At 37.8% G+C, this 18,122-nt stretch overlaps 1 protein-coding gene across 2 annotated transcripts in view; it reads right to left on the reverse strand.

Moving 5' to 3' along the window:
• The window catches only part of LOC122795596 (regulator of G protein signaling 7 binding protein), a 722,711-nt gene that overhangs the window by 193,308 nt on the left and 511,281 nt on the right, over positions 1-18,122 (reverse strand). For both annotated transcript variants that reach the window (XM_044063857.1, XM_044063859.1), the window contains exon 3: positions 5,209-5,339. In XM_044063857.1, the coding sequence (XP_043919792.1) occupies positions 5,209-5,339 (131 nt within the window). The remainder of the gene's footprint in view (positions 1-5,208; positions 5,340-18,122) is intronic.

Raw genomic sequence — 18,122 nt, forward strand, 5'->3', positions numbered from 1 at the left:
TAATATTAAACCCATATTTTACTCTATCTCCCACTTTTCTACAGATTTTGCAAATCAGCATGTAAGCAGTCAACTGCCTTGAGCTTCCATTACTTATCTTTCATCTTTCTGTTTCAAATTCACCTTTCCTTTGCCATTCATCAGAAAATCTTGAGCAATGTGCTTTATCCAGGAGTTCCTATTTGTGGGTTTTCAAGTTTTCTTTCAAATTTTTTTTTCTTGTGATCGTTATACCCTTTTTTGATACTGTTTTTTGTCCAATTCTAGTTTGATTTCTGTACCTGCTCCTTTCCAAAATGCTCCTGCTAATATATGCAGGGATGCTTTAGACTAGTTTTCTTCATGGCTTAGAATTGTCACTATGTTTGGATCTGATGATGACAATAAACATGTACGCAGTCTTATTACTGCAGACCTATGCATATAGTCAGCTTTAAGGAGCCCCCTACCTGCATTACCACTACAGTACAGCATAAAGGGGGTGCTGTTCTACTGAGGTGCTATTCTACAGATTAGCATTTAAACTGAGTGCCCATCTGATCAAACTGACAGTAGACCGGGTGGATGTAAAAGCTCACAGTTTATGAAGTCCTCTTTTTGTCCTGGTCAAATTTTCCCTAGTCAGTATTAGTACAACCTCAAGTATCCCCTGGAAATAGCTTATACCTAACAGGACTAATCTAGTTAACTAAAGTAAATAGCTAATAAATAATACACAAATGACTGATTTGTCTAAACATCTTGTGATAACAGTTCATCCTGTAACTCATATCTTTTTTTCTCTTACAGTCATGAAAAGTAACATATCTAGTGTCATTACCATTTAAAAAAAAAGAAATTGGATTCACAAATGGTCTTGACTTCTTTAAATTTAAGACCAAGTATAACAGTTTTATTCATGAATGCGGGATACTATAGTCTGTCCATGCCATAGTTAAATTATTACCCTTTTTACAGTTCTCTATTATGACTTTATTTAACAACAAGTGATCCTTTGTTCCATATGACTTTCTTTTATTAACCTTTTGTTTTACTACCATGATTCAGTTTTCTTCTAAATGACTATAAACTCTGTCAGCATCAATTCCCGTGTATAGTTCATATGTCATCAGAAGGCAAGTTATTGATCTATAATTTTTAGGGTAGCTTGCAGGTTCACTCTTAAGTAGAATCATTGTTTTACCTCTTGTTAGCCAGGTTGGTGTCTGTTCGGGATGCACATATAAATAGTTCTTACTCATGGCTAAGTCTTTGTCCAAAGATGTTAATACTTTTAACCAAAGGTTAAGTACGGCATCTGGGCCCAAGGTTTTCCAATTAGAAGCTTTTCTTATCTTCGTTTCAATCTCTCTGGCTGTTACTTCATCCCATTTCATATCCTGTACCTTTAAGCTTTTTATTCTTTCTTTTACTTCTTTTATCCATTTAGCATCTTTGTTGTGTTCCACAGGATCTTCATAGATACTTCTCAAAAATGCATCTATTTCTTCTTTTTTTGGCAGTCTTTCAATTCCTTTCCCAATTCTCTAAAAACTTTTTTGGGCCATCAATAAATTGCTTATTTTGTACTTTTCCTTTATATTTATCTGCGTATCTTCTAAGTTTTTCTGCCTGCGCTGAAATTTATAGCTTGTTATTTGTAATAGTGCATGATAGATCCTGGTCTGTTCTAATATTGTGCATTGCTTTTATGACGTCTATCTTTCTTAATATTTTTGTTGATCTATTCCCTCTTCTACAGTCTATTAATAGTTGCTTTATAGTTTTCTCAGTTCGATACTTCCATGATGATATTTGATTTCTCCCCTTCCTTTGCCTCACTACCCTGTATTCTTATGGTAGAACTTTATCAGTTATTAGTTTGGCTGCACAGTAATATATCCTGTTTACTTCTGTTATATTGCATGGATCTCTGTAGAGAGTCCTAATTACTATGTTCATTTGTTTTATCAGACGTCTGACTTTTGAAGTTTTATTGACCTTCTGCAGTCTATTTCTTTCATTGATCTTAATACATCTATCTCTGTCCATTAAATAAATCAACTCTTCCCTTAGTTCATTTTCTTCCAGACTGAGGGCACACCCTTTGTTTTCCACTTCCTGCAGGCATTCTATAGAGTTCTATAGCATCTTCCTGTGGCACATTCTTTTCAACTTCATCCCGTGCCATCCGTTGCTCTGTCATATGGGAACTCACTGGCCTATCACTCCTCAACATTGGCTGCATCAGAGTTTCCACAGTTTCCTGTTCCTTCCCTTGTTGTCTAGCTTCAAGTAAATGTTTATGCTGGTTTCCTGTGGAAGGCTCCAAAGTATCTTGATATGGCACCAAACCAATTGCTTCCTGTTCTACTGGTTTCCCCTTAGTTTGGATATCCATTGCTCTAATATGTTGTGGTGCTTTCTGCATTAGATTTTCTACACTGAATCCTCCACTTTGCAGGTGCTCCATAACCCTAATTTCTATTTCTTTAACTTCTCCATTACTAATCTTCCTTTTCTACTTTTCCTCTTTGTCTTGTTATTTTTTGTACTGTAAAGTTATCCATACCCGGGTTCCTTTGCCTGAATTTCTCTTCAAATATCTTTGGTGCTGCTCTTTTTGTATTGGTTAGTTTTGCTTTCTCCTTTGCATAAATATTACACCATATTAAATCTCTTTTTCTTTCCCATGTCCATATTTCTTCTTCACATGTCTCCAGATCTTCCAGCTTCTCCTTATTCTGGGTACTCAATTCATCATGCTGTGATGTAATATGTGTTAGATCTTCTGCATTAAATCCTTCACTTCGCAGACACTCCATAATTTCAACTTCTATTTCTTTCATTTTTGGTTTACTAATTTTTTTTTCTACATTCCATCTTTGTGATATTATTTTTTTATTATAAAATTTTCCATATCTGGGTGTCTTTGCCTATATTTTTTTAAAATATCTTTGAGACTGCCTTCTCTATATTAATTAACTTGCTTTCTCCTTTGCATAAATATTGCACCATATCAAATCTCTCTTTCTTTCCCATGTCCATATTTCTTTTTTATACTTTTCAAAAATATCTAGGTTTTGTTGTTTACATTTTTGAACTTCCTCAGATGCTTCTTTTTCCAAACAAATCAAAGTTTCTTGATCTATATACTTTTTTCAAAACTCTGTTGTATTAATGAACGCAGATTTTTATTTGAAGCTTCAGACAGTTTTTCCTGTGAAAGCATTTTTCTTTCCTCTAATTTGTCTCTTAATCTTTTTGTATATCCTCTGTCTGGAAATTCTGGGCTTTTTGCATAATAGTAACAATATATAATTTCTTTCTTATCCTCAATAGTCCACTCCATCATCTTTATGGCTCCTCTTTGGCCTATCAGTTTTTTGTGATTTTTGTGGGCTGCTACTTCCTTCTACAATAGGGGGCCATCCTCCCTCTGGTCCTGGCCTGGCCCCATTGTAGGAATGTTATCGTATTTTGAGGGTGCTACACTGTCATTTTTTCCAGTCCTGGCAGCAGTGTGCCTACCATGATTGGGCACTTTTTTATCCTGGGTCTTGTGCACCCAGCTATACTTTTTTGTTTTTGACTTACTTCTGTCCATGATATATGCTATATAAATACAGTCTATATATCAGTGTCGCCTTGGTAAGATTTTGTGAAAAACAGGGTCCACCTCACGAAGGTACTCACCAAGACTTGAGGATGAATTCAATTTCAGCACTACTACTCCTCTCCTTTGCTTGCTGACTTTTCATCTCTCCATTAGCTGAACCACATGCAGAAGCAGAGCATTATACAAACTTATAAGTTGAGTAAATCACATGCAGACATAAATCATTATACAAGCTTAAATTATTCAATAATCACATTTATCTTGCCTTATGTAATGTTTCTTCAGTGCTTGCTTCTTTTTATTATTTTATTAATTTGTTAATCAGGAAAGCCCAATGGATACAACTGTCCCTTTGCAGGGATGACCCAGTAACACTCTCTGGCTAAGTAACTTGCTCCGAGTCACATGATAAGCAGATAGTGGTAGAAGGAATCAAATCCTATACCCTTGTCATAAGAAGTATCTTGTTAACAGCTCAAAGCCTCAATTCTCTTTGCTAACTGACAAGTGGATGCTTCACATGTAAATGAATTATTTGTTGAAACAGTTGTGGAACCATAGCAAAGATTGTTCCAAAATCAGCTTATGCAGTTCATGTAGCATGCAAACTGATTTGAGGATTTGTATTATCCAGTAAACTCTGTAGATAATGGTAGCTGTTCATGGGGTTACTATAGAGGTCAAAAGTGACTCATGAGCGTGGATGGACGGATCAAACAACCAATAAAATAATCAGTCATACACTGAGCCAGTAGTGTACATTTAGCTACAAAGATCAGTTTAAGAAGTTGCTGCGGTGCTGGTGCTGCGGTAGTGTTGTCGCCTCACAGTTAGATGTTGCCCGTTCGATTCTCAGTTAGAGCGTCTTCTGGGTGGTGACATGCGTGAATGGGCATTCCTTCGGTGAAGGTTGTGCGTTAGGCCCGGCAAGCCAGCACATAAAAATCTACTGCCAATCATTAGCAGACCGGAGTTCCGCTGTGGCGACCCCTAACTGGGAAAAGCCGAAAGACACAAACAAACAATCAGTTTAAGAAGTTGTTTTATTACAAAACTCAACTATAGAGAATCAGTGCTTTTGTCTACTTCTCTGTGGACTTCTTTAGATCCAAGTGTAATCAACAATTTATCTGATTACACTGTTAAATTCAATGTTTTTGATAGTGAAATAAAAGATCAGGAGACTCTAATTATTCCAGTCTATTTTACATTTCTGTAACATCTAAATATCAGTACAATAATATGTAAATAACTACCTTTCCAATTTTATGGAAATGAAAGTTTATGTAGCATTCTGACCATGCCTTTTCCATTTTGTTCTATTATAGTACAGCTTTCTTGGAGATATATACATGCGTATATGTATATATATATATATATATATATATATATATATATATATATATATATATATAAATATATATTTGCTGTAGTAGAAAGGTGTTGATAATTAGAACAACAACTAATGGAAAAGTTCATTCTAAGACAGAACCAAGTTACAGGTACATGTTTTCTGTGATTTAAAATATAATGGTCCATATTAAACAGCAATGAAATGAAGTTACTGTACTCCTGAGCCACACTATTTACAAATTTCAAAATAACATTACCTTTTCGATGAAGCTGAAGGGATCCTAGTAAACAAATAGATTTCAGCATTTCGGTAGCATACATTTCTAGGCAGCATTGTAGCTGGATGTAAAGTCTACATATTTCAGGATGAATTTCCCCATCTTCTGGGCTGAAACAACAATAAAAATACTATCAGACCAAATATTGTTATGATGTATCACTGGAAATGTTATTTAAATACTGTAACTTAATGTAAGGTGAGCCACTGAATGGAAAAATATAATTTTCCTGTTGAAAACAATACCATACTACATCATACGTATCATGCCGTTTAGGTTTGCATAATCTATCGAGTGTTCCATACTGCTCCATTCAGGCTGTAGTCCATACAGCATGATCTGATATAAATGCCAAGATATTTCTTTTTAACTAAATATACTTTATGTTTTCAAAAGACAAAATTAGAAAGGAGACAATTGGCCAGATTCCAGTACAGTTGCTCTCAATGCAAGTCTGTACTGGTTACCAAGGACTTGCTCACAGTGTGAGTGACATACTTTGGTGTAATGCTTATCTATAACAGGCTTGCACTGGGGGCCAGATTCCAAAACACCTACTCTCAACTTGCACTCAGTGTAAGCAGTTACTTATACTGAGACCAAGTACTTAGGAATCAGGCCTAAAATATCTTTTGATTAAGCAAAACATCATCAAAATGCATCAACATTGATGTGAAACACATTAATGGAAACAGTTAAAAACAAAATATAATGAAATAGAAAAAAACTCTGAAAAAAGTAATCAAAAAAGGAAATGGTGTTGTTTTCCAATCACTAAACCCATATATTAGCAGTGACCCAGGACCAAATTTCTCTGAATAATGATTCTGATAAACAAAGGGGGTTTTGTAAGTTAAAGTGTAGGTATGGATTAATGGCAGTGTCAGGGTTACAGTTAGCATGCATGAGTACTACCACCTCCTCACCTTACCCATGCATGTTACCTCTAAACCTGAGACTCACCCCTGCTCCTAACCCTACAATTTATTATTTTAATTTACAAAAGCCCATTCCCTAACAGTAGTACTACACTAAGTGCTTGGACATACACACACACACACACACACACACACACACACACACACACACACACACACACACACACACCATAAATATATACATTACATACATCATACATCCCATAACCTAACCCTTACTGTAAACCTAACCAGCAAAAAGTCAAACATACAACCACACCCAGTCATCCACACAGTACTGAACAAACTGCCTTTGACAAATGCAGTCACACATTTCAAAACATTGACACAAACCACTAAATCTATCCACTTACCTGACCTTACTTTGGCCATTGCACACACACACACACCCACACACACACACACACACACACACACACACACACACACACACACACACACACATACAATCACATGGACACTCACACATATCACTAAATCTACCCCTTTACTTAATCCAAGCACTTACACATGCTCCTTGACCAACCCATTTAATTAAAAACATTCAAAGAAGAGCATTCAAATTATTTATGCATCTGGACACACTTTCAGATAAATTGCACCCACATATATTTTGGTTCTTTCTAACTTCTTTAGTCATGTTCTTTTATAGCTCTCCCACATTTATGGTATTAAAAACACATTGCCTTTATTCTTCTAGTATTTATGCTTTAGTTGAGTACACGTGTAAACTGAACAGTTAAGCAATTTTTAGTCAATGCAGGATTTGTTGTTCACATTTTGTTGAGTCCCACTTCATAGTCCCATAAATACTATAAGAACTGAAATTGCTCCCTCCCAGACCCATGGTAGTGTCCATCCTAGTGAGTTGACAGTTTGTGATTCACAGAAGTGGATCCCTATAACTGTATCTAACTATGCAAATCGACATTTAAGAGCAGAACACTTGGGCATGTATAACTTCTATATAATGTTTATCAGTCATCAACTTTATTTCTTTATAAAAACCTCTGTTATTGATTTCTCCTTAGTTGCACTTGATTGTGAATTTCTGTTTACTCTTTTTTATAGTTTCTCCAAATGTTTTGGAATTTTAATACCCTGACAAGAATGAACCCTATTCCTAATTCAGGGTACAATTAGAGTTCATAAAATTGTATTGCTTCAGCCTTTGATATTTGCCACCCATAATGTTCCCAGAATTGCCTCCTTCTGCAGTTGATATGGAGTTACATGTATCACTAGCATATTTAATTACACTTGAAAATTGTTTTTTTTTATTATTATTATCCCTTGGAACTATTGGGCATCTTTATCCTATATTGCTCAAGTCCCTACTTGTATATTCTGGCATTTTATGATTATTTTGTCTCTCCCAGTATGCATCACACAATCACTAAGTTCAGCTGTTTCAATTGTTAATAATATTTTGTTCTTTTTTGTCTTTATCTGCAACATCTGGTTTTCTTGCTTCTGCTTTCTTGACTCATGGTATTGCATGATTCCATGTAATCACAATTTCTTAATCTTCAGTAATTCTTTTTGATTCATGTTTTCAATGCTTCTCAGCTACCCGTGTCTTTTAGTGTTTATACAATCCCCAAAGCAGCAGTCTTGCCATACTGGTGCACCTTTCACTATACAAATCCTTAGACACAAGTGCATCTTCCCCATGAACAAGATGGATACATGTATCTTGTACTGTACAACAAGTAAGGAAGAAACTATTATTTAAAAAATGCACAATTCAAAAATGAGACTATAATGATACACAATAAATATATTATTAAACACCTACAGTTTTACTTCTGGAAAACCTAATGACTTTTTCATTTAAAAACCCACAGCAAGACAAACTTTCTAACATAATATCAACCCTTAAGATCGCAGGACAGCAGTAAAACATATTTTGACTGGGTATACTGTGACAGCAGCCATGAACGTTCATTCATTAATTCTTTCATTCACTGATGCCCAGTAGATCCTACTCAAGGTTCCAGTGTAGACAGATCTTATTCTAGCAACATGTGGCCAAACAGTAGAGAATGAATGCTGGGTAAGAAGCCAGCCCATTGCAGCATGCACATGTAGACTTATAGGCACTTTGTTTTCTTTGAATAACCTACTTGAACAGGAATTAAGTTCCATATGCAGTGCCAGTACCCTCATTGGCCTCTTCATCCATATCAATCTATTTATGCAGCCTGAACTGCATAACCCACCAGCTGAGGTTGTCAACCCCTGCAGTAGCTGGTAAACAAAGTGAAGTAACATGGAAGGGGCAGACATCCACAATGGCTGCTCACAGAGGACTATGTATGGTTGCTTGGTTACAGTCCTCTTACTCACTATATGTTGACATTGCATTGTTGTCCTGTGCATGAAGTGAAGTGTGCTGTTGGGAGCTTTGCTACCAAGGTATAAGGATGAGGATAGCTCCTAGACCCACGTATATGTCTAGCTGTCATTGTAAGCCTTAGTTGCCATGCAACCATATATAATGGCAGCATTTCCTTGTGCCCAACTCTCACATGACTGGGAAAAATGGGGTGAAGGGCTCTCACAAGGAAATGAATGGATCTATAGGTAGTGCAATAGGCAGGTCTTGATAGACAATGGGAAAGGGACAAAAAAATGCCTGGTTATTAAATAAATTTCAATAAAAAGTGAAGAAAGGCACCAACGATTACCAGAATCCACACAAAAAGTACCTCACGATAGGAAAAACACAAGGTGTTGTTATAAAAACAGATTTATTACACAAATCCATGAACTAGACTCTCTGCAAGTATTCCAGTATGTCAAACAGAATACTGGCATTCTTCCGACTCTCCAAAATCAACTCCAACTTCTTTTTTAACAACCTTTCTGTTCTGAGATCAGGCCCCTTTTATGTTTTTTGCTCTGTTTCTTCACCTCAGTACCTGCACATGTGCTGTACATGGATCCATGAATCCACACTGTGCTTTCCTTTTCCCTTCTGTCTTCTAGAGGGACTAACCCAAACTTTCCTCATATATCCTTCTCTTTGTCCATTTCACCATTCCAGTGTCTTCCCAACAGCTTCATTTCACTTTCCTCATATGTTCTGCTTCCAATATTTCAGCAGTGGCCTTGCAGGTGATATTTCATATGGGTGGGCAGCCACCATATTCCTGAAGTCCCTTGCCCTATGGATGAACTACATCATTTTACTAGCTTTGACAACTGTTTTGTTCACTGTGTCTGTGGTGGTTCATTCTATCCATCTCCATTAACTGCAGGTCATTTTTCTGTTCTATATTATTTGTCTAGGTATCTCCAAGCAAACTGTTCTCATTCTATATTACTTACAGTAGTTTGATCATGTCACCATTAATTTTAAGCTGTAGTGTGAAACTGGAATGACAATGATGGTTAAAATAAAAAAAAAAATATATATATATATATATATATATATATATATATATATATATATATATAAGAATTATATTTTACTGTGCATGAGAAAGGCCTGCTTGCCCTTTAACAATGTTTAATTACATGCATGCAGTTATATGCGTGTGTGTTTATGTGTACTAATGGGGGGGGTTCTGGGGCATGGCTAGGACTTTTGGAACTGTATGCCACTTTTCAGAAAGTAGCTCCCTCCCCCACACATTAAGCCCCCAACTCCAAAAAGTGCAGGCTTATCTAAAAAATTAAAATAAAAAAAAAATACCAATGAGGCATTATAAAATAATAAAAAAATAGCAACTAGGCATTATGAAAAAATATATTAGCCATACTAAAAGGACAGTGTTTTATTTAAATTGAAGCACATCTCATTCAACAAAATAAATACGTTTTCAAAATGTGCACTGTGGCATACATGCTGTAGCTCTAGCTATATCCATGCACATATGTGTGTGTGGGGGAAATACAAGACATCCTGCATTAATTAATATGCACATTTTATGTTAATAAGAAGTCCCTAATTTTGGCACCATATCCTTGATGTTCAAGGGCTTTGTCCATGAATTTCACAAGTAGAGGTTAAGAGTATGACATCTGCTAGAAATACAGAATAAAAACAAAACAAAACAAAAAAAAATAGTAATGCAGCTAATCTGGTAAGGGAGAACATTTCCTCCATTTGGGACCCCTACTAGACTCTATTAACCCTCTATGAATACAGAAGAAAGCTGGAAGGAGTCAGACTTATTTTAAGTCTGCAGTACATGGCTCAAGCCTGAGATAACTGGCATTCTGCAGGAAAAAAATGTCTCTTGCTTTACTCCAGTACACATACCAAACTGGTCATTCTATTATTCTGTGACATTTTACATCTAACAATATATGACCTTATGACTTTACCCATTTCATTCAGCTATCTACAAAAACTGATACAATAAATAGTTATTTTCTGTTATTTCACATTAAACTTGAAGTGGTACTTATATCTATGTCACTGGAGAGCAGCAGTTACTAAGCATGGTATTCTGACTGGACAATTCTTCATTTTTTTAAGCCTAACTAAAAATCAAAGTTTGAAGCCCCTCACATTTCTCTAACTTCTAGAGGTACGAAACACTACAGAATAAATTGCTATCCATTTAAAAATCTGGCAAACATAGATTTGTCACAGAATTCTTTAATAAAAAATGTTTGTTGGTTGATTGACCAGCATTTACCTGAATGAGAATTTTGCATAACATATAGGTTCATAGGTTCATATGTGTGTACTAGGCTAATGGCCCTGGAGCCTTTTACAAGCCTAGCCCATAGGATTACCCTGGCATTGTGCCACCTGACCTTAGTTTCCATTCCTTCTGTCGAATAGAGCCACTGGAGGGATCCTGGGGAGAATTTTCTATTTCCCATCCACTTATCAAGATTTCTCTTGAAGAGGGCTAGTGAGGTGCTCTGTTTGGCATGTATGGGAAGTCTACTCCATAGCATGGGCAGTCTCTGGGTTATGAACCTGTCCCTCCAGCATGTCCTGTTGATTGTGGTAATGAGATTGAGGTTTCTGGAGCATGTGGTGCGGAGGGATTGGGATTTCTTTAGATGTAGCATTTCTAACAGAGCTGGGTCAGACATGGCTTTGTAAGTCAAGCAGAGATCACCTCTAAGTAGGTCCTGAACCTGATTGACTTCTTCAAATCAGTCTCCAGAGCTGTGGCGAGGGTAAGGCGGTCCACACAACCTATCTGGACCTTGCCAAGACCTTTGACACCATCCCTCACTCTGGAATCATAGATAAACTTACTAAGCTGGGCATTAATCCTTACGTCACTCAATGGGTTGCTAACTGGCTTACTGACAGAACCCACATTGTAAAAGTAGCTGACTTCAAATCCAGCTCCAGACAAGTGACAAGTGGAGTATCTTAGGGTTCAGTCCTGGGACCGCTCTTGTTTGGCATCTATGTCTCTGAAGAACAGGCCAACACTAAGGGACTCTGGCTAACAAAGTTCACAGATGACTGCAAACTGGAAGCCATTATTGAATCCCCAAATGATGTGGATATTCTACAAAAGGGCCTTACAGAAACAGATGCATGGTGCCAGAGCCATGGGCTCAAGCTTAATGCCAAGAAATGCATAGTTATCCCCTGTGGGAAAACACATGTATCCGTGAATTACCACATAGGTGGCAGTACACTAAACACTGAAATTGTGTTGTGATAAGAGACTTAGGGACACAGGTGGACAGTGGTCTCACCTTCGATAACCACATCGCCACAACAGTCAGGAAATCCTTCTATGTGGCACATTACTAAGGGCTTTTCATCCAGAAAAAAGGAGGTCATTGTCCCACTGTACTCATCCCTCATTAGACCCATTATAGAATACAATGTCCCATTTGGTATGTACCTCTCAAGACATCTGCAACAACTGGAAAGGCTGCAGAAATACCTCACTAAAAAAATCACAGGCCTAAAGCAGATTCTCTATGTTGACCATCTAAAAAAAACTCCAGCTATACTCTGTCACATATCATCTACTCAGAGGCGATCTCTGCTTAACATACCAGGCCATGTCAAACCCAGAACTGGTGGACATGCTACACTTAAAAAATCCCAATCCCTCAGAGCCACACACTCTAGGGATCTAAACCTTGTCATGACAATGAACAAAACATGCTGGAGGGATAGGTTCCTGACCCAGAGACTCCTCAGACTCTGAAGAGACTGCCCATACATGTCAAGCAGACCGCCTCTTTGGCTCTCTTCAAGAGGAACCTTGATGATTGGATGGGAGATAGGAAATTCACCCCTGGGATCACGTCAGTTGACCTATTAGACAGGGGTCCAAGGAAGTAAATATTGTGGGAAGAAATAGTCAGGGAATTGTTATGGCTAGGCTTGTATAGGCCCTAGGGCCAATAGCCTAGTAGCAACCTATGAACCTATGAGACAGAGACTAGTTGAAGTTTTTTGAGTCTGTCCATATAGGATAAGTGTTTAAGGCCTAGGATCCTCTTTGTGAGGTACTTTTGTGGCCTCTCCAGTTGTTGCAGGTGTCTAGTGAGGTACATGCAAAATGGACCATTGTACTCGATGATTGGCTTAATGGGGGAAGAGTAGAGGGAGACAATGACCTCTTTCTTCCCAGATGCAAAACCCTTAGTAATGAGATGTGCCACATAGAAGGACTTTCTGACCACAGTGGCAGTGTGGTGGTCAAAAGAGAGGTTGCTGTCAACCTGTGTTCTCAGATCTCTTATAATGCCTTCTGTGTTCAGTAGACTACCATCGATGTGGTAGTTCATGGGAAATGGGTTTTTCCCAAAGAGGATGATGGCATATTTTTTGGCATTGAGCTTAAAGCCATGGTTCTGACACCAGTCGTTGGTCTCATTGAGGCCTTTCTGTAGGATGTCATCATCACTTGGGGAGTTAATAATGACTCCCAACTTGCAGTTGTCTGCGAACTTTGTCAGCCAGAGTTCCTTCTTGTTGGACTGAACTTCTGAGAAGTAGATACCAAATAGGAGAGGACCAAGGACCGATCCCTGTGGGACTCCATTCGTGACTGGTTGGCAGTCTGACTTGGAGTCAGGTACTTTCACACTATGGGTTCTATCTGTGAGCCAGTTTGCAACCAACCTAGTGATATAGGGGTTGATGCCTAGCTTAGTGAGTTTTTCTATGATTCCTGAGTGAGGAATGGTATCAAGGGTCTTGGCCATATCAAGGTAGGCTGTATGAACCATCTTGCCTTCATCCACAGCTCTGTTGACTCACTCAAAGAAGTTGAGCAGGCATAATCTACCCTTCACAAAACCAAACTGTGTGGGATCCAGAGTTTGGAGATTCCCTATATCCTTGTTTATTAGGTCTGTGATGATGCATTCCATAGCTTTAAATATCAGACTTGTCAGGCTAATGAGGCGATAGTTCCCAGGGTCTATAGTCACTCCTCCTTTGTGGAGAGAGATAACTATAGCAGTGCGCCATTCGGTAGGGACAAAGCCTGAGGTGAGGCTGTGACTGAACAGGGCACACAGGTGAGGTGCCAGTTCACTCTGTAGTTCATGTAGAACACAGCCAGAGATATTGTCAGGTCCCATAGAAGCTGTATTCTTGGCGTTGGACAGTGCTGTTTTAACCTGTGCAGCAGTAATACTGGGTTCCCGGCAATCTACTGGTATTGTGATTGGTCCTTTGGGTGGGGAAGAGAGGGGTAAAGATGGCACTAAATCTGTTGGCCAGTATATTGGCAACATCTGTTGGCTTGGTATAGGAGGTACCATTGTGCAGTAGCTCAGAGCAAATCTGGGTATTGCCATGGAGGTTCTTTACATAACTATAGAAGGCCTTATGGTTGTCTTTACTATCTGCTGCAATTCTGTTCTCATAGCTAGTTTTAGAGGATTTGATGAAGGATCTCAACTTTTTTGAGGCTGATAAGGGAGTTTTTCCAGTCTTGGGACATTACCTTATTCTGCATCAGTTTCTTCCTTCTGTTCTAGAGTTTGTTTATGGCAGGGGACCACCAGATTAGCTTCCTTTTTTTGAGAAGAGCGTCTTGGTTCTATTGGGTATGGTGAGATCATGCATTTGTGTATGTGTTCACACAGTGCGTTGGTGTATGATTCGGTGGTCATACAACTATTCTCCATTTGCATGGGTGCTGTGAAGTTAGCCACCTCTGTTCTTAGGAGCCCAAAGTTAGCTTTGAAGAAGTGTTTCATGGTGGTTACTTTTGCGGGGAGGGTAGGGGGTGAGAGGGATGTGGATTTCCAAGGTGATTAGTTTTGGTTGGATCTAACCAGGGAGGAGTTCACTATTGGTGTATTGCAATGGTCGCCCATGTTAGTAATGATCAGGTCAAGGATATTGCTACCTCTAGGGGGGGGGGGAGAATGAGCTGGTCCATGGCATTGGAATTAATGAATTCCAGGAAACGTTGGGCAAGTGTATTGGTACATGAGTAGTTTTCCCAGTTAATGGAGGGGTAGTTGAAGTCACCCAGTATGAGTGTGTTAGGTTGGACCCTAATATTCTCCAGGGTGCTTAGGAACGTGAAGTGAGTGTCTTGCCACATGGTTGGGAACCTATAACAGGCTATGACCTGAATCGCTGTCTTACCCAATGTTAGCTACACCTGAAGTATCTCTGAAGTGTTATGTTGGGCTACCAGTCTGGAGGTGTGCACATCCTTTATGAATATGGAAATACCACCACCTTTGGAGCTTCAGTCCAAGTTCTGGGGCTGAAGGTGTGGAATGAGTTATAGCCTGGTAGTGCAGGGGTGCTTTCTGCTGCCTTGCACCAGGTCTCAGTTACTGCACAAATGTCGATGTTCTCCATTTTAAGGAGTGCTTCAAGTGAGTGCATTTTGAGATTTAGACTTCTAGCATTGAGCAGCATGATCCTCAGATTGCATTTGTTTGTAGCTGATACGGCGGTAACTTATATAAAAGCAGCGCTGAACTAATGACATAAAAAAACCACATACAATCTAACCAACTTATCATTTGTTCACCACTGCTACAAAAGCTCTTAGAAATAAATGTTGTCATAAGGGGTGAAAATAAACTTTTCTCAGAGCTTAACATTACAGTTCCTCGGAACCCTAGGCTTCTGAAAGTGAATGAGAACATTATATAATGCAAAGTATGACAAACTGTCAAATATTTTAAGTTCTGTCACATTCAGAGAATACAGTCACCCTCCTAATTTTCTGTGTTCATCTCCTTCTCTGTGTCTTTCTCCTGTCTCAATCACATGTGTATGTACACCTGTGCTGAAATGCAATAACTAGGCAGACCTTCTACTATTATACAGTTTCTAAACTATATTCTTCTAATGGTGCATTATATCAACAGCTTGTACAAATATGATATGGAAAGCCAGTCTGAATAAGAACATTAAAAGCTAGACACAAACATTCATCTCGTAAGTGCTTTTACTAAGGACTTAGAAAAAGTATCTCACCACCAGCTAACCACATGCTTCTGCTAATACGTGATTTTATATGAGATAACTTGTAAGTCTGGATCCAACCATAAGGAAGAAACTGTCCTTATCATGTTAACTTACTAGGTCCATGTCAAAACATGCATGAAAGGTATTTAACAGCTTCTTCTTATTTATCAAATGCATTGACACGGAAACCATTCCCTTACCCTATCCAGATTTAATTGAAGAAGGATTAGGCCATCATTTATGTCCTTACCTGGTTTTCTTATCAAGGAGCAAGCCAGATAGCATTTATTAGCACTCTGGCAAATGCATTGCAGCAAAGGTGGGTGTCTAATTTCCCCAAGTGTCCCTCTAGGGGTCTTTCTTATTCTCCATCTATCCATCTAAATGAAGGTACTCTACAGGCACTAAATAAACTTGGAATGTTGGCAGCTCCAAACTCATTTCCTGCTATTAGAATTTTGCAGCAGTCACTGTGTAGTCCATACAGAGTGCTTTCAACTGCCTCTAGAAATGACCAGCTCCCAATAACATTATCCTAAACCTGATTACATCTGAAATGTCTATCTTTAGGAGCAAGCTAATGGTCTGAGAACAAAGCTGAAAGGTACTTTGTACCCAGTATAGTTCTGGCATTATCACTAAACCCCATGGCTATTGAAGTACCTGCACTCTACCTTGGATCAGGATTTGAATCAAGTAACATGTTATCAGCTACAGAGCCTTGAAGGACTCACTGGATTTTATGGTGGTGAAGCAAACATAGAAATTACAACTACTTTACTACTACGAGATCCCAAAATCTGCTTTATTGACTAAACTTTGTTAAATCATCCAAGTGGGTACTAAATAAACCTTAACCTACCACAAGTTGGCTTAATGCACTGCAAAATTCCTTCTGCTTGAATATTACTTCTCTGTCCTTATGAGACGTGGATAGTTTCCACTGGATATTAGTTTACTCCTGTTCTGTTAAACCTTTGTTGACATTTAATGACTTTGTGCTATGGTACAGTCTCTTGAGAAAGTAAAGTTATTCAATATACTTCTTGTTTTATACCCAAGGTGTCATACTTGAACCAAGAGACAGTGTCTTCAGTGATACTTTAGTAAGATAGTCCATCACCAAAGGAACTCACCTTCCATTATTAGGTAATGTAATATCACTCCTTGCCTAATATGTGCAATGATCTCTCCTCTGACGACACTACATAGCTGTTCCATCATTAGGTCTAGTCTTGCTCTACTTACAATCATCTTAAAGAAACAATGCAGTTAAATGACAATTGTTACAGAATAAACTGTAACAGTGTTTTATCAATTCATCCTAAAAGCTGTCATTAGAAGTTACATTAATCAGGCAACTGTTCATTCTATTTTACTAAACAAGAATTTTGTACATCCAATGTGCATACTTTCTAATCATTATTTCATTTATGCAGAATGCTTAATTTAAAATGTACATTGTACTAACTGTTGGGAAAGAAAAATACCTGGGCAGCTCTTGGCATTCTCAAGCTTAAATGCAAATTGAAAGAGTAAAAATTAGAACATTAAACAGTAACTTCTGTTTTAAGGTGAGATCACGACCTGAAAACATTTTCTAAATAAACAGTACTGTTAAAAATGTCATTGCTTATCAAACACTTAAGTTGGGATAATTAGATTAATCAGACAAGTCTATGGAAAACAAGAACCGTATAATCAACATACAAAATGTTTTGCCAATCAGCTGTCAGCCAGTATAAATGCTAAAATGTTTTGATATCTTGGTGCCACAGTAAGCACTCAGACAGCACTTAGGCAATAACACATAGACTTTGTGAGAGCAAATGCATTAGGTTTCGAGAAACAGTCTTTAGGATTGAATTACAGTAAAAATGTGTAATGCTAAAAATAAAAGTATAATGCTAAAGCCAAATAAACAACAAGAAATGCTCACAGTTGTGCCAAGTTTTGCCTTTGTATTTTCTTCCTAGTTTCTTATATTTTTGTACAGTTAATTCTTGTGTACCGTTTTTTCCATATTCCAGCAAATTATATATCATGCTTTATAGAAATATACTTAGACAATATGACTATCCATCAGTCGTGAAATCATATCTCACTTGTGGGTTTCTATATATACATTTCCCATTTCATTGTTTAATTTAATACATCCTTCTGATGCCTCCCCCATTTCCCACTTGTACAAGATTTTCTGGAGAAAGAAGTACAGTGTTTTTCATTTTAACCATGCAGATGTTAAACCACAGAGCTATTACTGTCATTAACACTGTGTTCAAAGTTCGAAATCTGGTCATAACAAGAACACTGAATAATTTATTAAGAAGAATCTAAGTGCTTTTCACTCACCACCAAGGATTCAAATAATTACAAAGAAGAGATGTTCTCTTGTTCTCTTCAGTATGTAGTCCACTGCCCTGTCAAATATAAAATGTTTAAAGCTTTGCCCTCTAAGCATGCGCACTTGGGGCATTAATATGCAATTCAGTTTCTTTTAATTGCAAGAATAAGTCTTTTGCAACCTTTCCCAAAGAATATCTCAGATGAAAAACTTC

The sequence above is a fragment of the Protopterus annectens genome, chromosome 2.part2 (assembly GCF_019279795.1).
Source record: "Protopterus annectens isolate FY-2018-M chromosome 2.part2, PAN1.0, whole genome shotgun sequence".
NCBI classification, from domain to species: Eukaryota; Metazoa; Chordata; order Ceratodontiformes; family Protopteridae; genus Protopterus; species Protopterus annectens.